The following is a 17,550-nucleotide window of genomic DNA, read 5'->3' on the forward strand; positions in this document are numbered from 1 at the left end:
ATATTGTTTTTATTTATTTTTTTTTTGTGACAGGGTTGGGCGTGCCCTGAACTTTTTTTTTTAACAATTAATCCCCGTCATGCAAAAAAGAGTCACTTTTTTATGACTCAGTCTTAGCATATAAAAAAAAAAAAAAATTTAAGATAAAAGGTTTGATCCAATCATTTATCACTCTATTAGTAATCCCGAGTTATTATTAGAGAGAGGTATGGGCATTACTTTTTCCCAATTTACACATTCGGAGTATGAATATCACGTCATATGTGTAATCACACACTGCCGCTTTTGTAAACGCACTTTATCACCATTTTCCTACTTTATTTGCCTTTTTCTCTTTTGTTATACACTTTTTAACATAAAATGTCCCAAAATCTTTAATTATACGCTACTATACGTACTTACGAGAACTATATTAATACACTTGAAGAAAAACTCAACAAAGAGGACGAATTATTAGCTCGTTTGGAGCATAACGAAACGAATTACGCGTTACATAATCGACAAACACTAGATATTTCTATGTTGAGCAACCAAGTATGTAAATCTTTGTTTAGATTTATTTTCAGAGAAGCTTAAAATAGTATCTAGAGCTTTAGGTTTTTTCCGGAGAAAGTCTCGTTTAGACGGCAACACACACCAGAAATTTTTTTTTTTTTTTCGTTGGAACCGCCACCCTTTGCATTGGCTATTATGCTTAGACGATTGGGCATATCCTTCCAGACTTTTTTTTTTTGGATTTAGAGTTGCTTTTTTTTTTGGGATTGATAAAAGCGACTATGGGCATAGTATTTAATACAATGATTGAAATTCTAAATTACAACTGTGAAAAAGGGATGACATTCAACGCAAAGCATCTCCACTCGCTTCATCTTCAAAGATATTCTGAAGGGACAGAAAGAAAAGGTAAGAGACATAAGAGCATCAGCAGCGGTTGCACGAAAACTCCCACTGAAATAATTGATACCAGATTAAATGTCGGAAAATCACTAGAAGTAGTATAAAAATTTCTTTTTCGTTCTTTTATTTTTCGTTTCTTCTTCTAAACTTTTTAAAACCAAATGAACACCTAAACTGTCATTTACAACCGTAAACCCATCCCAACTGCAATGAACAAGGAAATTTATAATGATTTTCATCACGAAAACGTCCCGGAGTACCTGTTAAAGAGTCAAAAAAAAAAAACCTCTAAGGCTGAAGACATGAAAAAATCAATGTAGTTTATTTTCGACCGCTACGGACTCGGTTGCTGGGTGAACAAATTTTGAAGAAATATGAGTGGATCCCATCCCCCCTCCTCCCAAAAAAAAAAGGCGCGTCCCCCCTTCTTTTTTTCAAGAGGATTTATTATGTAATCAAAAAAAGGGACGAAATAAGGATACACCTTTTTTTTTAGAAATTGATTGATGAGGGGGGCTTCAACAACTCTCTAGTGGAAATGCATGCAAAAGCCAGATGATATCTTCCCCACTTTGCAAGACGCTATGGAACGATGAAGAAATCCTTCAAAAGCAACTACTCACCTGTTAGACGGTGTCAGATGAAAGCCTCCTGAAAGGGAGTTGATGCTGTTAGTAAAAATAAGTAGATTTTAAATCGTTGTTTGACAGTGAGAAGGATTGTATGAGGCACTTACATCTTAAGCAAAGGAAATAACAGGGCACGTCATTTAGTCGTATTATTCAACACGACAATACATATCATCCTTGTAAAGAAGGGAGGGGGGGGGGCTAAAAACATTTTCACTCTATGGACAATCACTACGATGACTTCTTATTTAAATCATGATTATCAAAATAAAAATTTGACATAATGAATTTGAAAGCTTTTGAAATAAATGGGAGCCCATTTGAGAGCGACCTTTTGTCTACACAGTGAAAAATAAATTTTCCGTCAAGATATCAGCCAAATCACCTTGAATATGTAGTGGTGGGGACTGTTTACACTGTATAATTCGTCTTTTGTAGATGAGGATGCTTTGCAGTTCTATAGATTGCTCTGTGGCTGTCTAGTATCACCCCCCCAAAAAAAAAGCTTTTCACCCAAGTGGTCCTTATGTTTTAGCCACAGGGATGTGAGTGATCGGATGCATTCTGTCATCCAGCTTGAAGAAACTAGGTACAATGGGAACGGTTTATGTAAATGTAAATGGTTGCTGCTGCTGGTGTGCTCGTCGTTATTAAGACACCCTTATTGCCATTATTTAAGAGTTTTTAAGAGTTTTTTTTTTTTTTTTTTTTTTTTTTTTTTTGTATAGCAAAAGTGTGAAAGATTACTGCATTCGGGGTGTGGTCTTTTTTTAATTGCATACCAACCGGAATAATAATAATGTAAAAGGCCATAGAGCCTTTTTCATGTTGAACCAGAAATAAGTAATTGATCATTTAAGGGACTATGTAGAGAACTGCCGAAATCTGACAGTTCCAACAACATCAATAACAACAAAAAAAAGGCAAGCCTAATCATTTATTAGAATGCATAAGGTAAAACCTCTGTCCCCCTTCAACCTGACAGGATAAAAAGAAGAGACGGAAAAAATTTGTGTCCAAGTACAGTGCAATGCATTGACACTGCCTAAATTTTAATTGTTTATCTTGTGATTTGAATAGTGTGAAAATCATGTTGAAATATGAAATGTGGCTACTACCTGAGTTATGAATGGAAATAATTTGTGTGTGTGTGTGTGTGTGTGTGTATTATTGATCAAGATATATCAGCCGATAATGATAGCTCTGTTACTTTTTTTTTTTGTTCAGAGGCACTGTATTGTTTTGCATGAAGTGATCTCAACGCCTAAGATCAGTGGACTGCCATTTATAGCATCTTGACAACGAAACGGAGAAAGGAACCGTTCAATGAGAAAGCAGCCTAACATGTTGCGGAACGACAAAAAAAAAAAAAAAAAAAAAAAACGGAGCTTTATGCGTGTTTCAGAATCCTTTTGTTTTTTTTTAATCCTGCGTGGGGTGGTTCCGTTATGATCGCATCCATCCAATAGGTAGCGTTTCAAATTAATTTCAGGATAGGTTGAAACTTCTTTTAGGGTAAAACCTGCTTTTTTTTTTTTGGTTTTCTATTTAACCCAATTTGAATAGTTAACAAACAAAAAAAAAAAAAAATTGGGCGGCGGGGACTTAGGGGATAAAAAGGGCTGTAGTAGAATGCGTTCTCTCCTTGTAGCATATTCTTGAAGAGTGCTTTATCATTTTGCAGTAGCTTATGTATCCATGCATACGATAGGTGTTTATATCGCTGGAGAAAAGAAAACCAAGTATCTATCTATTGAACAAAGATGTCCCTTTTTAAGAGTGAGTTTTCTTAATTCAGGGGTAGTTGGAGATCATCTATACAGGAAGCTGATGATTTTATTTAAAAAGAGATATGCAACGGGTAACACAAGTATTACGTTACTCTTTCAGTAAAAAAGAAGGGCAGCAGTCGCACACAAATCTCATCACTTTTTTTTTTTTTTTTTTTTTTTTTGAAGAGAGAGAGAGAGAGAATATCATTATAATTGGGTGATAGTGCGACGTTCGGGTGCATAACCGTACACTTTACTACACCGAGATTCCAATCCCCCTTTTTTTTTTAAGTGAGATACGGGTGGGGGTTAAGTATCCATGGAAAAGGCCAAAAGAATAGGTTTTTGAGCAAATTAAGTCAAAAAGAGAGAAGGGGTGGTACAGAAAAGAGAGAGATTTTCTGTTTGGAGTTACACATAGAAAGAAAAATTTGGTGTAGCCGATAAATGAAATGTTTGATACAGTTCGTGATGAATAAAGATATCATTTATGTCTAAATATTTACATAAATAGAATGATGTAGTTGTTTACACACATAAACAAAAATATGAACGACGCGAGGGTTTTACATTACTGTTTTTTCTTTTTCTAAAACGAAAAAAGTGTCCCCTTTGCTCTTGAAAAGGAAATTTTTAAAAAGTGATTGCTGATTGGATTTGTATGTAAAATATTTTTTTTTTTTCTTTCTTCTTCATGATCCCAATACAGAATATTTTTTATTTTTTTTTCTTTCTTTTCTCATCTTTTTTTTTTCTGCTAATTTTTTTTTATATATATATTTTTATATGGAGTGTGTTGTTGGGGAAAATCAGGTGCCTTATATACCGTGGATCTATGCAAGTATTTTGTTTAAATTGAACGGGGGTTGAAAAACACCTAATCTGTCAAGGAGAAAAACTAATCAACATCCCCCCCTCCCCTTATATATACAGTCTATCTTTGGTTCATGTGTTTACGGATATCAAGATGCTTTCAGTATGTTTTTTGGTCTGTTATCTATCTTCTGTTGGCTAAATGCCCAAGTACCGTAAGTTGAATTCATTCATTCTTTCATGTGTATAGTTTTTTCTTTTTTTTTTATAACAATTATTATTCATGGTAGTCAAATGATGGATAATTACAAATCCGGTTCTGCCGATGGTTTATCATTGTATTTACTGTACTTTTGGTTAGCTGGTAAATAGATGTTTTTAAAAAAAAAAAAAAAAAATTCCAGAAAAAGTAGACTGATAAAGAAAGGGATTATTAGGTGATCTTGGAAATATGTTTAGCTGTGTATTGAATCACCAGTTGCCATTTCAAACCTATTTAGCCATGTATTTTGTGGCCACGGATCTGATTCTACTTTATCAATATTTCTATTTCGGAAAAGGGGATCAAGTTGTGAAGGAAGCCTTGATGACTATGGTTGAGAATCACGATGAGGAGACATCACTTGTGATGACAAAGACGAGAGAGGATATCTTGACCGTGAGTCAGTATGGATCAACAGATAAAAATAAGACGACAACAGCTTTGATGGGATTATTATTATTCGGATGTAAATTAGGCTTGGGATCGACCTTGACGACGACTATGACTACCCAAAAGGGAGGGGATGCACTGGGATTGGAATCCCCCGTGACGGCGGGTTGGTTATTGGCTTGGATGTGTACTACGTTTTATTTAGTGTCTCGTATACCGCAGATCCATAAAAATCATAAGCGACACTCTACGCAAGGACTTTCTTTATGGTTGTTTAGCTTTGCAGTTTCAGGGAATATGACGTATGCCATCAGTATCCTACTTCATCCTGGACATACTCGTAAGAGCTTGTTCGAGTCACTTCCGTACGTGGCGGGTAGTTTTGGGACTTTATTTTTAGACGCAATTATCTTTGGACAATTCATGTATTATAGAAATAGCACGAAACATGAAGTAACCCATACCTTATCTAGAGTACCTACCACTCAGTAATACCCCCCCCCCCGTCCTCCCCTTAATACTTTTTTAAACAACAATGTACATATAAAAATAGTAAAACGACTTACACTCCCTTTTTTCTATCTCCCCTTATTTTCTCCCCTTAATAATTATGATGGTGCATAACCGAGAGTGTTTATTATTAAAGAAAATATATGCACGTCAATTTGTATAAATATAATCTCTTCTCCGTAAAATCTATTTCTTTTTTTTTTTTTTTTTTTCTTTAACAAAAGCCCTCCTTTTCTCTCTTTTTTTTTTTCTATTTCTTCTTTTGTGTGTGTATAAAAATGACAGGCGTTTTATTGAAAAGCCTATTTTCTCAAAGAAAGGTGACACGTCTATGCTGGTCATTTATAGCCACCGTCTTTCTATGTTTCTGGACGTATTTTCTTTATAGTTATACCAATGAAAACTCCAGTAGCCTTTCCTCTAACAATAAAAGTGGAAAATATACCCCTATTGCATTTACGCAACAACAAACGATCATTAGCAGCGATACCTTATCTGCTACAGCTTTCACAAGCATCCAGCAACAACATGGTGGTCATAACGGTAAAGAGATCGAGCGCTTATTGTGGCCCATGAATCAGACGGTACAGGCATTTCAAGCTGGCAAGGTGTCAAACCAAGCAGCAGCGACAGCGGCAGCAGCGATGGTGGTGGTAGATGTGACGGTAGTGATACAGGCGACGGAAGAGACGGTGCTTCGACAGATCCGTGCAATTTTATCTCAAACGATCCAGCCTAAATGTATCTATATCTTGTTTAGTGAGAACAGTATGGTCAATGTATTGGAGCCAGTGATAAGATCGAGTGCGATTCCGATCACGTTGATTCAATCGACGACGGTGTACAAGCGAGAGTTTTATTATGTACGAGATGCAGCTTGGTTGACACAGACGAGTTCGTACGTGAATACAGAATATACGTGGGTGATGGAACCCAATGTGATACCTGCCAAGGAATATCTCTATTACACTTATGGGTTATTAAAGACGAATGAATACGGGTCGACGGTGGTAGGATATCAAGCAGGTCTATTGCAAGCGAACCGTAACCAACTTGAATGTTTTCATTCGAATACGATTGAACGCGTGCGTAAAGTGGATATGATTCATGGGTCGTGGATGTTGCGTACATCGTGGGTGCAACTATTACGTCAGGAAGTGGATGCACATGTGTTGGATTTACCGCTTGGGTATTTTATCAGTAGCTCGCTTTTGTATCGTGCTAATATCTCATCGATGGCGATCCCTTCACGATGGAAAACAATGACGACACCGTCGTTTTGTTCAAGCTGGGTGCAGACACTTCGTGCTTCTTCCTTTCATTCGGTATTGCCACACGTGGTGGATGAGCAAAAGATGGCGGAAAATACAAACCGACTGGTGTTATTGTTGAACGGTGAAGAAGATGCGGAGGCCATGTTTTCACTCACGTGTCAATGGATGCGTGGAGGAGGAGAAGAAGAAAGCGGCATACAAGTGCACGTCATTTTGACAAACGGGTTGACACGATATCGGTTTAGCGAAATGATGTCCAATTGTGCAAAGAAGTTGGAAACATGGATGGTGCATGATTTGACTACAGCCTATAACAATGGGGTGGATAAGGAGTTTGATTCGTTCAAGTTTGTGAACCCCGTGACACGGTTACTGGAATATTTGGGAGCACACGTTTTGATCCAACTGAAGCAGAATGAAGATTCCTATTTTTATCGAAGTGTGCAGACTGTGAGTGGTGTACAGGGGATCACCACAATTAATTTACCTCCTGCTCAGGTGGAGCATTCACTGTGGATATCGGATCTCCCTATCGAAGCCTTGAAACGTAAAGTTTTTTTTTTTTTTATTTTTTATAAACACTTGTCATTTTAGAATATCATGTTTCTAACATCATTTTTTTTTTGTACACGTTTATAGATTGGAATACGATGAAGATGGAACTGGTTGTGATCACCGATCGACGTCCGGTGTCACTGACACGGTTATTGGAATCAACCAATGGGGCGTTTTATCTTGGTGACGAGACAGTGGAGCTTGTGATTCATTTAGAGCAATCGTCTGACAATGTGACACGTGGACTTGTGCAGGACTTTATGTGGCAACACGGTGAAAAGAAAGTACGTCATCGTATTCGTAAAGGCGGGTTGATGCCTGCTATTGTAGAATCTTGGTACCCTAGTGACAATGACCATTACGGGGTTCTTTTGGAAGACGATATTGAATTATCTCCCTTGTTCTACGCTTGGACCAAATATAATATTCTCAAGTACCGATACAGTCCAAAAGAGAAAGAAGCACATCAGCATATCTATGGGGTGAGTTTATATTCGCCACGTAACCTGGAGCTTTTACCGGAAGGAAGAAGACCGTTTGGGCCGGAAAAAGTGTTGGAGGAAGGTGGATATGCACGAAGATCGCCTTATGCGACGCCAGTGCCTTGTAGCTGGGGAGCAGTTTATTTTCCAGAGCATTGGCGAGAGTTTCATACTTATTTAACGGAACGTATTGCCAAGGAAGAATGGCCCGGATATCATAATGTGACAGTACCGAACAGTCGATCCACGCGATGGAAAAAGTCGTGGAAGAAGTACTTTATTGAATTGGTGTATCTGCGAGGGTATGTGATGGTGTATCCCAATTTTGAAGGATTCCAGTCCTTTTCGACCAACCATTTGGAGTATGGTACGCATGTAAAAGGGAATGGTCGTACGCAGAGTAAAGTGATGGAGTTTCTGGTACCGTTGATGCAACAGGATTTGATACTGGAGCAGTTGCCGGACCACCATTTACCGATGTTTAGACAGTTGCCTATCCTGGATCTATGGGGACGTATGAGCACCATGGGGGATTTAGATCAAGTAGGGGCGGATTGGCATGAGAAGGTGTCGGTGTGTCCGAGAACGGTGGGAACATTTGATCCTAGTGATCTGCTTTGTCCGTTTGAAGAGAATGTGTTAAAATCCAAGTCAAAGTCGACTATCAAATCGTAGTTCACGCATATATAAAAAATAGAATAAATTCTTTTGCAGATGAACGCGGTTTAAAAATTGATAGCAGTTTTTTTTTTTTTTTTTAGATTAAAAAAAGTCTCAGGCTACACAAGGTTGCACACATCAAAAATAATGCTTCTTTTTTGTTACCAATGCTCCATATTTCTTTTTTTGGGGTGGGAGGAGGTACAACAAAATCATTTTTAAAAAGAGAGAGAGAGAAAAATGAATACATAATAAGATGACAACAATAATAATAATAAAAAAAAAAAAGAAGCACAAGCCTAAATAGTGTCTTAGATCGTGCTTGATTAGGGAGTAGCACATCCAATCCAAATGCACGGTTTTCCCTCCGATTTTGTTGATTAAAACAAAAAGAATGACGCTAATTTTTTTTTCTTCTTATCCGTTTATCTTTTTTTTTTTTTCATCTTTTCTGCCTTTCATTAAAAGATGCTTTCTACTCGTTTGTTTGTTAAAGCAAACACATCATTCACTGCTGTGGTAAAGTGTATAGAAAAAAAGGCGCGTTAACCCTCCTCTTGATATTAATTTTTTTTTTTATGGTAGCGTGCTCTTTCTAGCAGTGCTAAAGTTGGTATGGCCAATTCATCCGGTGGTGGGTCCCAATCGATCCACCTTACTTTACCAGAGACCTCCTTCCAAACGTATAACGTGGAAGCCCCCAGTTTAGAAGTGGAGACGAACAAGGAGGAGATGCTCAAACTTTACAAGAACATGAACCTCATTCGTCGTCTTGAGATGGCGGCTGATGGTCTTTATAAGGCTAAAAAGATTCGTGGTTTTTGCCATTTATCGAACGGCGGAGTATGTGAACACATTGCATAAATATTTATATATGAAAAAAGATTCTTTTTTTGTCTAATGCATCTAGTATAGGAAGCAGTGGCTACTGGTATGGAAGCTGGTATTACACCAGACGACCACATCATCACGGCCTACCGTTGTCACGGTATTGTACTTGAGCGTGGCGGTAGTGCCAAATCGATTTTGGCTGAACTGGTAGGACGTGCGGATGGTATTTCCAAGGGTAAAGGAGGCTCGATGCACATGTACGCAAAGAACTTTTATGGTGGTAATGGTATTGTGGGAGCCCAAGTTCCGTTAGGTGCGGGTGTTGCATTTGCTCAAAAATACCTGGATCATCCCTTCACGACGTTGGCCATGTATGGCGATGGTGCGTCTAACCAAGGACAGGTGTTTGAGGCATACAATATGGCCAAGCTATGGGATCTCCCCATCATCTTTGTCTGTGAGAACAATAAGTACGGTATGGGTACCTCAGCTGAACGTTCGTCTGCCTCCACTGAGTATTACAAGCGTGGTGATTATATTCCTGGTATTCGTGTAAAGTTTGAATTTTTTGTCATTTTTTTGTTTTGTTTGTTTGAAGACTTAACTCATCTTTTATGGATATATATATATAGGTGAATGGTATGGATGTTTTCGCGGTAAAGCAAGCTGTACAATGGGCCAAGGATTACACGGTGTCTGGTAAAGGACCGTTGGTAATGGAAGTGGCTACGTATCGTTACGGCGGACATTCGATGTCTGATCCTGGAACGACTTATCGTACACGAGAAGAAGTACAGAATGTAAGAGCGACATCTGACCCGATTACGCTGTTGAAGAAACGCATTGTGGACCATGGGGTGGCTACGGAAGCCGAATTGAAGGAGATGGATAAGCAAACGAAGAAGGAAGTGGATGCTGCGCAAAAGGAAGCAGAGGCATCTCCTGAGCCTAAACTGGATGAGTTCTGGTCCGATATTTATGTGCCTGGATCCGAGCCTCCCATCGTTCGTGGTCGTATCGCTAGTGAAGTCCATCATTATTAAGTTGAATAAATGATAAAGCGTTTTTTTTATTATTATTATTGATATTGTTGCTAGGGTATAATTTTTTATAAATAGAGAGAGAAAAGGGAGATTTTATAAGCCTGCTTTCTTGCAAATGATTTTAAACTCATTGGAATCGATCATGCCGTCGTGGTTGAGGTCAGCTTCATTCATCATTTCGATGATTTGTTGCGTTGTCCAAGCGTCCTCCTGTGTTGAACATACTCTAAGTAAGCTTTCCAAGGTGATGCCATTGACTGCAGGATCACGCAGCATGCTGAATGCAAGATCAGATGATTGCGTATCTTCCATAAGGTAATCCTCGGCTAGCATCTCTTCTCCACCCTACATTGTTTGGGGGGTTCGCTTTTGCTTTTTAGTGTGATATCTATGATTTTAGTATCAAATGAGATTTACCTTGAGTTCAGTCACGATATCGAGAAAATCGTCGATAGCTACTCTTTTTTCCTTTTCCCGGCCTACGCATTCAAATAAATCTGTCATGTCGGATGGTTCCACGGGTAAGTTCAATGATAATAATGCCTTAAATAGATAATCGCTGTTCAAATGTCCCGTCTCGTTGATATCATGATCTTTGAACGCTGTAAGATACATTAAATCAATGTATTTCCCTTTTTTTTTTTTTCCTCCCTTCTTTCATACACTTACCTAGTTTTATTTGTTTCTTTGTTAGTTTTTGATGACTCATATGTATGCAAATAGAGAAAGAGTAGAGAGAGTAGAAGAGAAAAGGAAAAAGAATAAAAAAAAAGAAAAAACAAAGGGTTTAATGAGACGTCACAATCAGTGTTTCTGCCGGAGATTGAAAAGAGTCGTGGGGGAGGTGCGGGGGGTACTATGGTTTTTTTTTACACCTCGATTGTGTGTGTGTGGTTTTTGAAGTCTCTTCTTTTTTTATCTTTTTTAATCCAGTCATTGAAACCATGTCCATCGAAAACAAGATTCCCAGTGAAGATATTTTAGCACAAAAGGTTTGATCGTGTGAAAGAAAAGAGAGATTGGTTGAGAAAACTGAACTTGTTGTATTAGTGGGATCGTACCATCTCCAACTTTGTTGTCAAGACCGGACTTGGTTTAAGTGTGGGCATTGTCGCATCTGCTTTATTGTTTAAGAGTAAGTGTTGAATGAAAAAAGGAAAGCAGGAATGGATTGATTGATGCTTTTTTTTTATTTTGTGTAGAGCGTACTTGGCCCATTGCCATTGCCACTGGTTGGGGTTTCGGTGTTGCTTATGCTGATGCTCAGGTAAAGTGCCTTTAAATAAGAATGTTAATGAGAAGAAGTATCTCATCATGTTCCATTATAGCGTATTTTCCATCCTGCCAATATTCCTGGTGCCAAGTTCGAAAAGGAGAAGCCTACTGCTTAGATTTTTATTCCCCCCCAATTCGAAACGATAGAAAATATGCTAAAAAAGAAAGAAATAATAAACGAATAGGGTACCTGGATTCGATTTGAAAAAAAAAAAAAAATAGAGAGAGATAGATTTACGTGGATTAAGGGATAGAGAAGGGATGTGTTTTTTTTAAAATTTTTACCTTCTTGTTCAGGTCGCGTAAAAGAGCGATGCGTAGACGGAAATGTTTTATTGACACAAGGGTTACTCAGTGTCACTCTTAAAAAAACACGTTCTTGCTCTGGGGGATAGAGTCTTTTCATGCTATTTGCTGATCTCTCTCCAATGTTTGATGTTTTAGCCCGATGTTTTGTTGCATTGGCTGCTAGATGTTTGTTTTGAGACCCAGCAGTTGATTGGAGAGATATTGATTAAATCTGTTAGAATATAGCTTATGTAAATGTTTTGATTTATGCTAATTTATGTGTTTTAACTTTTCGGGTGGGGTAACTCAGTCAAGATCTTGCCTTCAAGGTTCTTTTAAAAGCCTTAAATTCAATTGATTTGTTTAGGAGTACGATGTCAAAGAGAGAACATTTACACTTGTACTTTTTATTAAAGGTTGTGCTCACTGAGATCGTTTACTTTTTTCATCGAGGACGTCTGTTATACAAAAGAAAAAAACGCCCTCCCTTTTGAAACTGGTGGTTAATTAATCTGTGACAAATCATGCAAAAATCTCACGTCATAAGGTATAACGCCTTTCATCAGATAAATTTTTCTGTTTTTTTTTTCTTTTTTTTTTTTCCCTCATACAAGGCATCTATTTCCAAAGAATGCAAATAGAGTACGAGAAAGGAGGTAAAATAGTGAATGTTTTTGTGATGGATACAATTGACTAACGAAAATGTGCCCCCAAAAAAAAAACTAGAGCTTCCTGAGCAAGGGAGCAAACAAATGCTGAAAGGAATCAATCATTTCAATCACAATGGGTATATCAATGCGCTCAAATGCTTTGAGAAATCAGCCAAGGGAGATAATGAGTGTGCTCTTTTACTCAGTGCCTCTATTTATTATATGGGGTTTAACGGAGTGACAAGAAATACAAGAAAGGCATTTGATTACTTCAAGAAGGTTGCCACTAAATGGAAGAACCCGATCGGACAGTACTATGTCGGTGTGATGCTATTAACGGGCGAAGCTGGATCTGAGCAAAAGAAGGAGGAAGCAATCGAATGGCTAACTCTTGCGGCTGAAGGAGGATGGAACTCTGCTCAAGCGGCTGTCGGTCTTGTCTATTATGGAGGTCTAGGCGTTGAAAAGGATTATAAGAAGGCCACCACTTGGTTTAATAAAGCGGTTCAGGCTGATAACAAATTAAATGGATGTGACAATGAGACGTATGAGTCTGAAGATTTGGTCGTTTACCTCTTTAACAACAAAAGATTCCGCCTCAAAGTTGATCTGAAAGCCAAACAATTGTTGGATGAGTATGATGTTTCCCCCGATGTTGAAGATGGTGATGTTTCTGGTTTTAACTTGTATCAAGAGGCATCCACAGACACTCAAAATAAAAGCCGTATCGAGGCCATGTTTTGGTATTCCATGACAGGTGCTCCCTATCTCAAGGGCGTCTGCCAATTGACACCGCAAATTTTTTTTCCGGTCGAAGTATAATTTGGACCGCGAAAAAATTAGACCAGAGGTCGAGGTACATAATTTTGTACCTGAACCAGCGGTCGCGGTAATTATTTTGTACCTCGACCAGCGGTCGCGGTAATTAATTTGTACCTGAACTAGCGGTCGCGGTCCATGTACGCATGAAAACCGACCGCTACTTCCAGTTTCTAACGAATGAAAACATCATAACCTTATTATTTAACGAGATGGTATTGGAGGATATTCTTTAAATGTATATTAAACTAGGGCTATTGACCCTTGCAATATTAAATGGGTTTTACAAAAAATAACATTGGAAATAATAGAATATGAGGGGCAAAAATAATGTTTATATTGGTTTTTATTTTATAACGAAATAATTTATGAATGGTTTATACACGTATAAAAACTACGAAACGCCTGTTTAAATGGATACTGTGTAGTGTGAGGATGACAACAAACAGATACCATACATAATATAGTGTTGGTTGTCCTGGTTGCATACGGAGACTACCAGATGCAGAAGTGATAACAAGCTAGATATATGACTTACCTTTGATACTCACATTGTAGTTGACAATCACATGAAGTACCCTTAGCTGAGCTGTGAAGAACTATAAAATAGAGTTAAAATATATAAACACGGTTTTCAGTATTTTAAAAAAGGCTTACTCGCTTTAGGTGACAATCATGTATTTAGAGTGGACAGCAACCATGTACGCGAAAGAATGCAGTGGTAAGTTAAGCCATAAAAGCCAGTACGATATATAACAATATATCTAATAGCTTTTCAGTTAGTTATATGAGGATGTGATGTTTTGAGGTACTTACTATAATTTTTGAAAAAAAAAAAAAGTTTTAGAAAAAGAAAGGAAAGAAAAAAAAAAAAAAAAAAAAAACTAGATTATTTAACAAAAAAATTAAAACCCAATGCGGATTAAGGCTTAGTTTTGCTACGAGAGCGTCCTTCTATTATCAACTCATCCCTTGCCCGTTTGGTTGCTGCCTTTTTTGCGGCCCTTTTTTCAGCTCTTTGGTCAATCTTTGAAGACGAAGTAGATGGCTCAGGGGGTGGAGGTGAAGAAGCAGGTGACAAGCAGACAGATGCAGACAGGCGAGGAGATGGAGATGGAGAGGGAGAGGGGTGGGGAGATTGGACAGAATCCGTACCAGGCACAGAGAAACTCTCCATCAGCTTCACCACATACCTTACATGATCCGAAGAATGGGGTAAGCTACTAATTACTTAATCCTTATTCGATCATATACTAACCAACTTCTATAGTCCATTGCGGTGTTATTCTGCTAGGTCCCTTGAACGGTCGATTGGTACATACAAAAAACGTATCCGGTCTTCTCTTCATCCTGGTATTAATGCTGGCAACATTATGGAAACCAAGGAAATATTTAAATTCTTCAATGCATCCGGTATTTTTGACTTCTCTGCGTTAACGGCATCCCCTGACAGCAACGAGAAGAACTTCGAGCAGCATCCTCAAGATGCCACCTATCCTCAACTCTGGTCCCCTTTTGATGATTCTTTTACTAAGGTTGGTGTGCTCTTGCAGAGTTCTTCGGATGTCCTCATTTGTGGTCTGTATCGCACAATCTCTTGGTGTCGTGCGTTGATGGGTTGTATGACAAGGCTGACTGGCATGAGGCAACGAGTTGTATTGCCGTTTCATCAACAACAACACCTTCGAATTTCGACAAGGTTATTCCATGAAAATCAAGTCTACATTTCGGAGTTGTACAAGAAGAAGAATACATCGTGCTCTCGTGGTGGTGAATTCGTCATGTTCGAAGCGATACATAAGAACAAGTAAGTATATGTTTTTGCTATCGCCGTATTGCATTTATTGACACTCTTCAAATTTAGTCTATTCGTGCCAGTTAAAAACTGGTTCGTTTGTAAGATTCTGTTCTTTTTCCGTTTCCAATTCTCCGCCAATGAATCAGGGTCCCATTATGTGTATGGTGAATTGGCAAAAACACATGGCGTGTCTCCTATCTCAAAGTCTATCCCACGGATTCAGCTCTTTGGTGATAGCGAGCAAAAATTCGTTGTATTTGACGCCAGGGATATTGTATCTTCTGTTGGATTGCTGAATTCCTCAGACAATTCAGCATACAAGTATGTCATCAAAACTGGTGATGCGTTTGCGAAAGACATGTCAAGTTCTGCCGGAAAGATTGGGACTCTGGAGTAAAGAGCTATTTTTTTTTCTTTTTTTTTTTGAATGTAGTAAAGGCTTTTCAACATCCGAAAAAAAAAATTATCGCTTCATTGTGTCACACAAAATAACAGTATTTTCTTCAAACATCATCTTTGCCATCACCAAGGAACATATTTATCATTTTTTTTTCATAACACAACTTCCAATATAACATATTATCTTTATATAACAATTTTTTACAATTTTTATGAGATTTGCGTTTTTTTGATTTTGCGGTCCAAGTCTAAATGTTACTTGGACCTCTGGTAGAGGTAATTAGCTAAAATTGGACCGCAACCTCCGGTCCCGGTCTAAATTGTAAATTTACCACAATTAAGTTTTACGGTGTGACTCAAGGAAAAATCTGTTGGCTAGGAGAAGATGAGGACCCCAAGAAAGCTATCTTCTGGTTTACGGCGGCCAAGGAATCGTGTCGTCGCCATGGATGTTACCTTATCGGTTTGATGCACTTTTCAGATGATCAAGATTACTATGTCGCAATGCAATGCTTTGAAAAAGCAGCCAATGCTGGACACCCGGATGCCTTGGCGATGTTGGCAGTTATTTTTAGGGATGGAGTCTTGGTGGATAAGAACTTTAAGAAGGCCTTAAACTACGCAGAACGTTCATTGGAAATGAATCAATCGGCGGGCATGTACCTTATTATGGGATGTATTTACGACTCTGGAGGTTATGGCATCAAACAGGACTGTAAACGAGCCTTTAACATGTATACGAAAGCAGCGGAGAAAAAAGATGGGTTGGCGGCTTGCATACTGGGAGTCTATTACATGGTAGGACACAAACACATAAGACGTGATGACAGAAAGGCGTTCGAATGGTTTCAAAAGTCTGCCAAATACGGATATGGTGACGGTCAGTTTTTACTTAGCTTGTATTATCTGAGAGGTACCTTTGTCAGACGAGATGTTGAATACGCGAAAAGATTGCAAAGAGAAGCTCTCATGAATGGATCCGAGATTGCTGCAGAGCACATCCTAGGTGTGGATTTATTAAACATGTTTATGGCCATGCAATTTTTATCCTTGGAATAATTCTCACCCTATCTTGCTTTTAAAATTCATTACATTTGCGTTCTTCTAAATTCTGTTTGTTAATGAATTCAGCCCAAAAAAAAACAATAATCATAATAATAATAAAAAACAAGTTTCAAACTAGTATGAGAGTAGCATTTTACTGAGTTTATTAGGTTGATCTATCTATTTTTAGACTGAGGAGTATCCGAATTCTTTAATTTGGTACGAAAAGACCGTGTCTTTTAAAGGATAAAATGTTGAATTTGTGGAATGTGATAGCGAACGTTTAATGTCTCGGACAATCAAGGATTAAGGCAAGCCATTTAGAGTCTAAAATAACTGGGGCTATGGTATACTCTGCGTGATAACAAGGTGGCATCGTATAAATTTTTTAGAAGCCTGGTTATTTTAATACAACACTTTGAAAGCTTGTTTTATTTATGGGCGTAATTTAGTCTAAACTTTAACCTTTACTTCCAACTTTCAAATAAAGAGAAGGGCCAAAAGTTTAGCAGTTGATTCAAAGCTCGTCAAACCATAAAAATGCATGCTGCTTACGAATTTCAGCGTTTTGATATTCCACCTCTCTTTTATGTATAGCAGCAATCAAATATTACAAATAAAGCTTATACAGCTTTACAACATTTTAGTTTTTGATGTCGAACATTGTAATTCGTTTAATATGTCATGTTGACGCCCAAGTAGTTATGTTGGACCGCAGTTTAGAAAACATTTTATTACAGATCAGAAAAAATAAAACTGTAGTTCCATCTTTGGTATCCATAGCATATTGACAACGGCAAATCTTAGATAATACCTTCCATATCGTCGAGCGCTGACCCAAAGGTGTTTGATAGTAGGATCACAATCAGGGCCCTAAGAGGAGCCATAGCCAAATAGCCAGGTTAAATTTGCGTTCTTCTATCATTTTTGCATAACCTCCTGTGTGGCAGATTACACCATCCTTTTGGGAATATGATTTTACTACTATCCTTCTTCTCAGTTGAACTTGTAATTTATTGGTCAGATCCCTTCAAATTAAATCCTACCCCTTTTCATGAAGCTTTAATACAACATGCCTTATATTTTTCTCTTCGTAAAAAAAAAGAGAGCTGTATATTTGCATAGTATATTTATGATATTATCTATTGTAGCAGTTTAT

At 37.9% G+C, this 17,550-nt stretch overlaps 8 protein-coding genes across 8 annotated transcripts; 7 read left to right on the top strand and 1 right to left on the bottom strand.

The window, feature by feature from the left end:
- The first annotated feature begins 3,987 nt into the window (after positions 1–3,987).
- Positions 3,988–5,453, top strand: EV154DRAFT_499017 (PQ loop repeat-domain-containing protein). The gene is made up of 4 exons (XM_051600427.1): positions 3,988–4,135; positions 4,232–4,326; positions 4,402–4,475; positions 4,549–5,453. The coding sequence occupies exons 1-4, from the start codon at positions 4,085–4,087 to the stop codon at positions 5,253–5,255; spliced, it is 927 nt and encodes a 308-aa protein (XP_051460669.1). The 5' UTR covers positions 3,988–4,084; the 3' UTR covers positions 5,256–5,453.
- A 1,379-nt stretch (positions 5,454–6,832) lies between these two features.
- On the top strand, positions 6,833–8,259 carry EV154DRAFT_415340 (uncharacterized protein; the record flags this gene model as incomplete). Its single annotated transcript, XM_051595658.1, has 2 exons — positions 6,833–7,094; positions 7,187–8,259. 2 exons carry the CDS (start codon positions 6,833–6,835, stop codon positions 8,257–8,259), a joined length of 1,335 nt encoding a protein of 444 aa, XP_051460670.1.
- A 415-nt stretch (positions 8,260–8,674) lies between these two features.
- On the top strand, positions 8,675–10,139 carry EV154DRAFT_499020 (dehydrogenase E1 component-domain-containing protein). Its single transcript, XM_051600428.1, has 4 exons — positions 8,675–8,763; positions 8,830–9,087; positions 9,160–9,627; positions 9,708–10,139. Exons 1-4 carry the CDS (start codon positions 8,713–8,715, stop codon positions 10,116–10,118), a joined length of 1,188 nt encoding a protein of 395 aa, XP_051460671.1. The 5' UTR covers positions 8,675–8,712; the 3' UTR covers positions 10,119–10,139.
- Positions 10,125–10,849, bottom strand: EV154DRAFT_499022 (uncharacterized protein). Its single transcript, XM_051600429.1, has 3 exons — positions 10,788–10,849; positions 10,536–10,720; positions 10,125–10,463 (listed from the first exon to the last, which is right to left on the bottom strand). The coding sequence occupies exons 1-3, from the start codon at positions 10,825–10,827 to the stop codon at positions 10,212–10,214; spliced, it is 477 nt and encodes a 158-aa protein (XP_051460672.1). The 5' UTR covers positions 10,828–10,849; the 3' UTR covers positions 10,125–10,211.
- A 142-nt stretch (positions 10,850–10,991) lies between these two features.
- On the top strand, positions 10,992–11,608 carry EV154DRAFT_499023 (uncharacterized protein). The gene is made up of 4 exons (XM_051600430.1): positions 10,992–11,110; positions 11,169–11,253; positions 11,321–11,385; positions 11,447–11,608. Exons 1-4 carry the CDS (start codon positions 11,063–11,065, stop codon positions 11,507–11,509), a joined length of 261 nt encoding a protein of 86 aa, XP_051460673.1. The 5' UTR covers positions 10,992–11,062; the 3' UTR covers positions 11,510–11,608.
- An 825-nt stretch (positions 11,609–12,433) lies between these two features.
- Positions 12,434–13,153, top strand: EV154DRAFT_560483 (uncharacterized protein; the record flags this gene model as incomplete). The annotated part of the gene is made up of 1 exon (XM_051605614.1): positions 12,434–13,153. One exon carries the CDS (start codon positions 12,434–12,436, stop codon positions 13,151–13,153), a length of 720 nt encoding a protein of 239 aa, XP_051460674.1.
- A 995-nt stretch (positions 13,154–14,148) lies between these two features.
- Positions 14,149–15,441, top strand: EV154DRAFT_499025 (uncharacterized protein; the record flags this gene model as incomplete). The annotated part of the gene is made up of 2 exons (XM_051600431.1): positions 14,149–14,365; positions 14,421–15,441. Coding segments are annotated over 2 exons (564 nt in total), but the record flags the coding sequence as incomplete, so codon positions are not given.
- A 158-nt stretch (positions 15,442–15,599) lies between these two features.
- Positions 15,600–16,406, top strand: EV154DRAFT_560485 (uncharacterized protein; the record flags this gene model as incomplete). The annotated part of the gene is made up of 2 exons (XM_051605615.1): positions 15,600–15,623; positions 15,690–16,406. The coding sequence occupies 2 exons, from the start codon at positions 15,600–15,602 to the stop codon at positions 16,404–16,406; spliced, it is 741 nt and encodes a 246-aa protein (XP_051460676.1).
- Between the last annotated feature and the right edge of the window lie 1,144 nt (positions 16,407–17,550).

The sequence above is a fragment of the Mucor mucedo genome (genome assembly GCF_025094135.1).
Source record: "Mucor mucedo strain NRRL 3635 chromosome Unknown EV154scaffold_18, whole genome shotgun sequence".
In the NCBI taxonomy this organism is placed as follows: Eukaryota; Fungi; Mucoromycota; class Mucoromycetes; order Mucorales; family Mucoraceae; genus Mucor; species Mucor mucedo.

Bases quoted from the DNA above. Each gene is read 5' to 3' on its own strand.
- EV154DRAFT_499023 (XM_051600430.1), top strand. From the start codon at position 11,063: ATGTCCATCGAAAACAAGATTCCCAGTGAAGATATTTTAGCACAAAAG. The intron at 11,111-11,168 runs GTTTGATCGTGT...TTGTTGTATTAG, and splicing joins AAGATATTTTAGCACAAAAG to TGGGATCGTACCATCTCCAA. The intron at 11,386-11,446 runs GTAAAGTGCCTT...GTTCCATTATAG, and splicing joins TTGCTTATGCTGATGCTCAG to CGTATTTTCCATCCTGCCAA.
- EV154DRAFT_499020 (XM_051600428.1), top strand. From the start codon at position 8,713: ATGCTTTCTACTCGTTTGTTTGTTAAAGCAAACACATCATTCACTGCT. The intron at 8,764-8,829 runs GTAAAGTGTATA...TTTTTATGGTAG, and splicing joins ACACATCATTCACTGCTGTG to CGTGCTCTTTCTAGCAGTGC. The intron at 9,088-9,159 runs GTATGTGAACAC...CATCTAGTATAG, and splicing joins GCCATTTATCGAACGGCGGA to GAAGCAGTGGCTACTGGTAT.
- EV154DRAFT_499022 (XM_051600429.1), bottom strand. From the start codon at position 10,827: ATGAGTCATCAAAAACTAACAAAGAAACAAATAAAACTAG. The intron at 10,721-10,787 runs GTAAGTGTATGA...TGTATCTTACAG, and splicing joins AAAGAAACAAATAAAACTAG to CGTTCAAAGATCATGATATC. The intron at 10,464-10,535 runs GTAAATCTCATT...CAAACAATGTAG, and splicing joins ATATCGTGACTGAACTCAAG to GGTGGAGAAGAGATGCTAGC.
- EV154DRAFT_499017 (XM_051600427.1), top strand. From the start codon at position 4,085: ATGGAGTGTGTTGTTGGGGAAAATCAGGTGCCTTATATACCGTGGATC. The intron at 4,327-4,401 runs GTAAGTTGAATT...TATTCATGGTAG, and splicing joins TGGCTAAATGCCCAAGTACC to TCAAATGATGGATAATTACA. The intron at 4,476-4,548 runs GTAAATAGATGT...AGGGATTATTAG, and splicing joins ACTGTACTTTTGGTTAGCTG to GTGATCTTGGAAATATGTTT.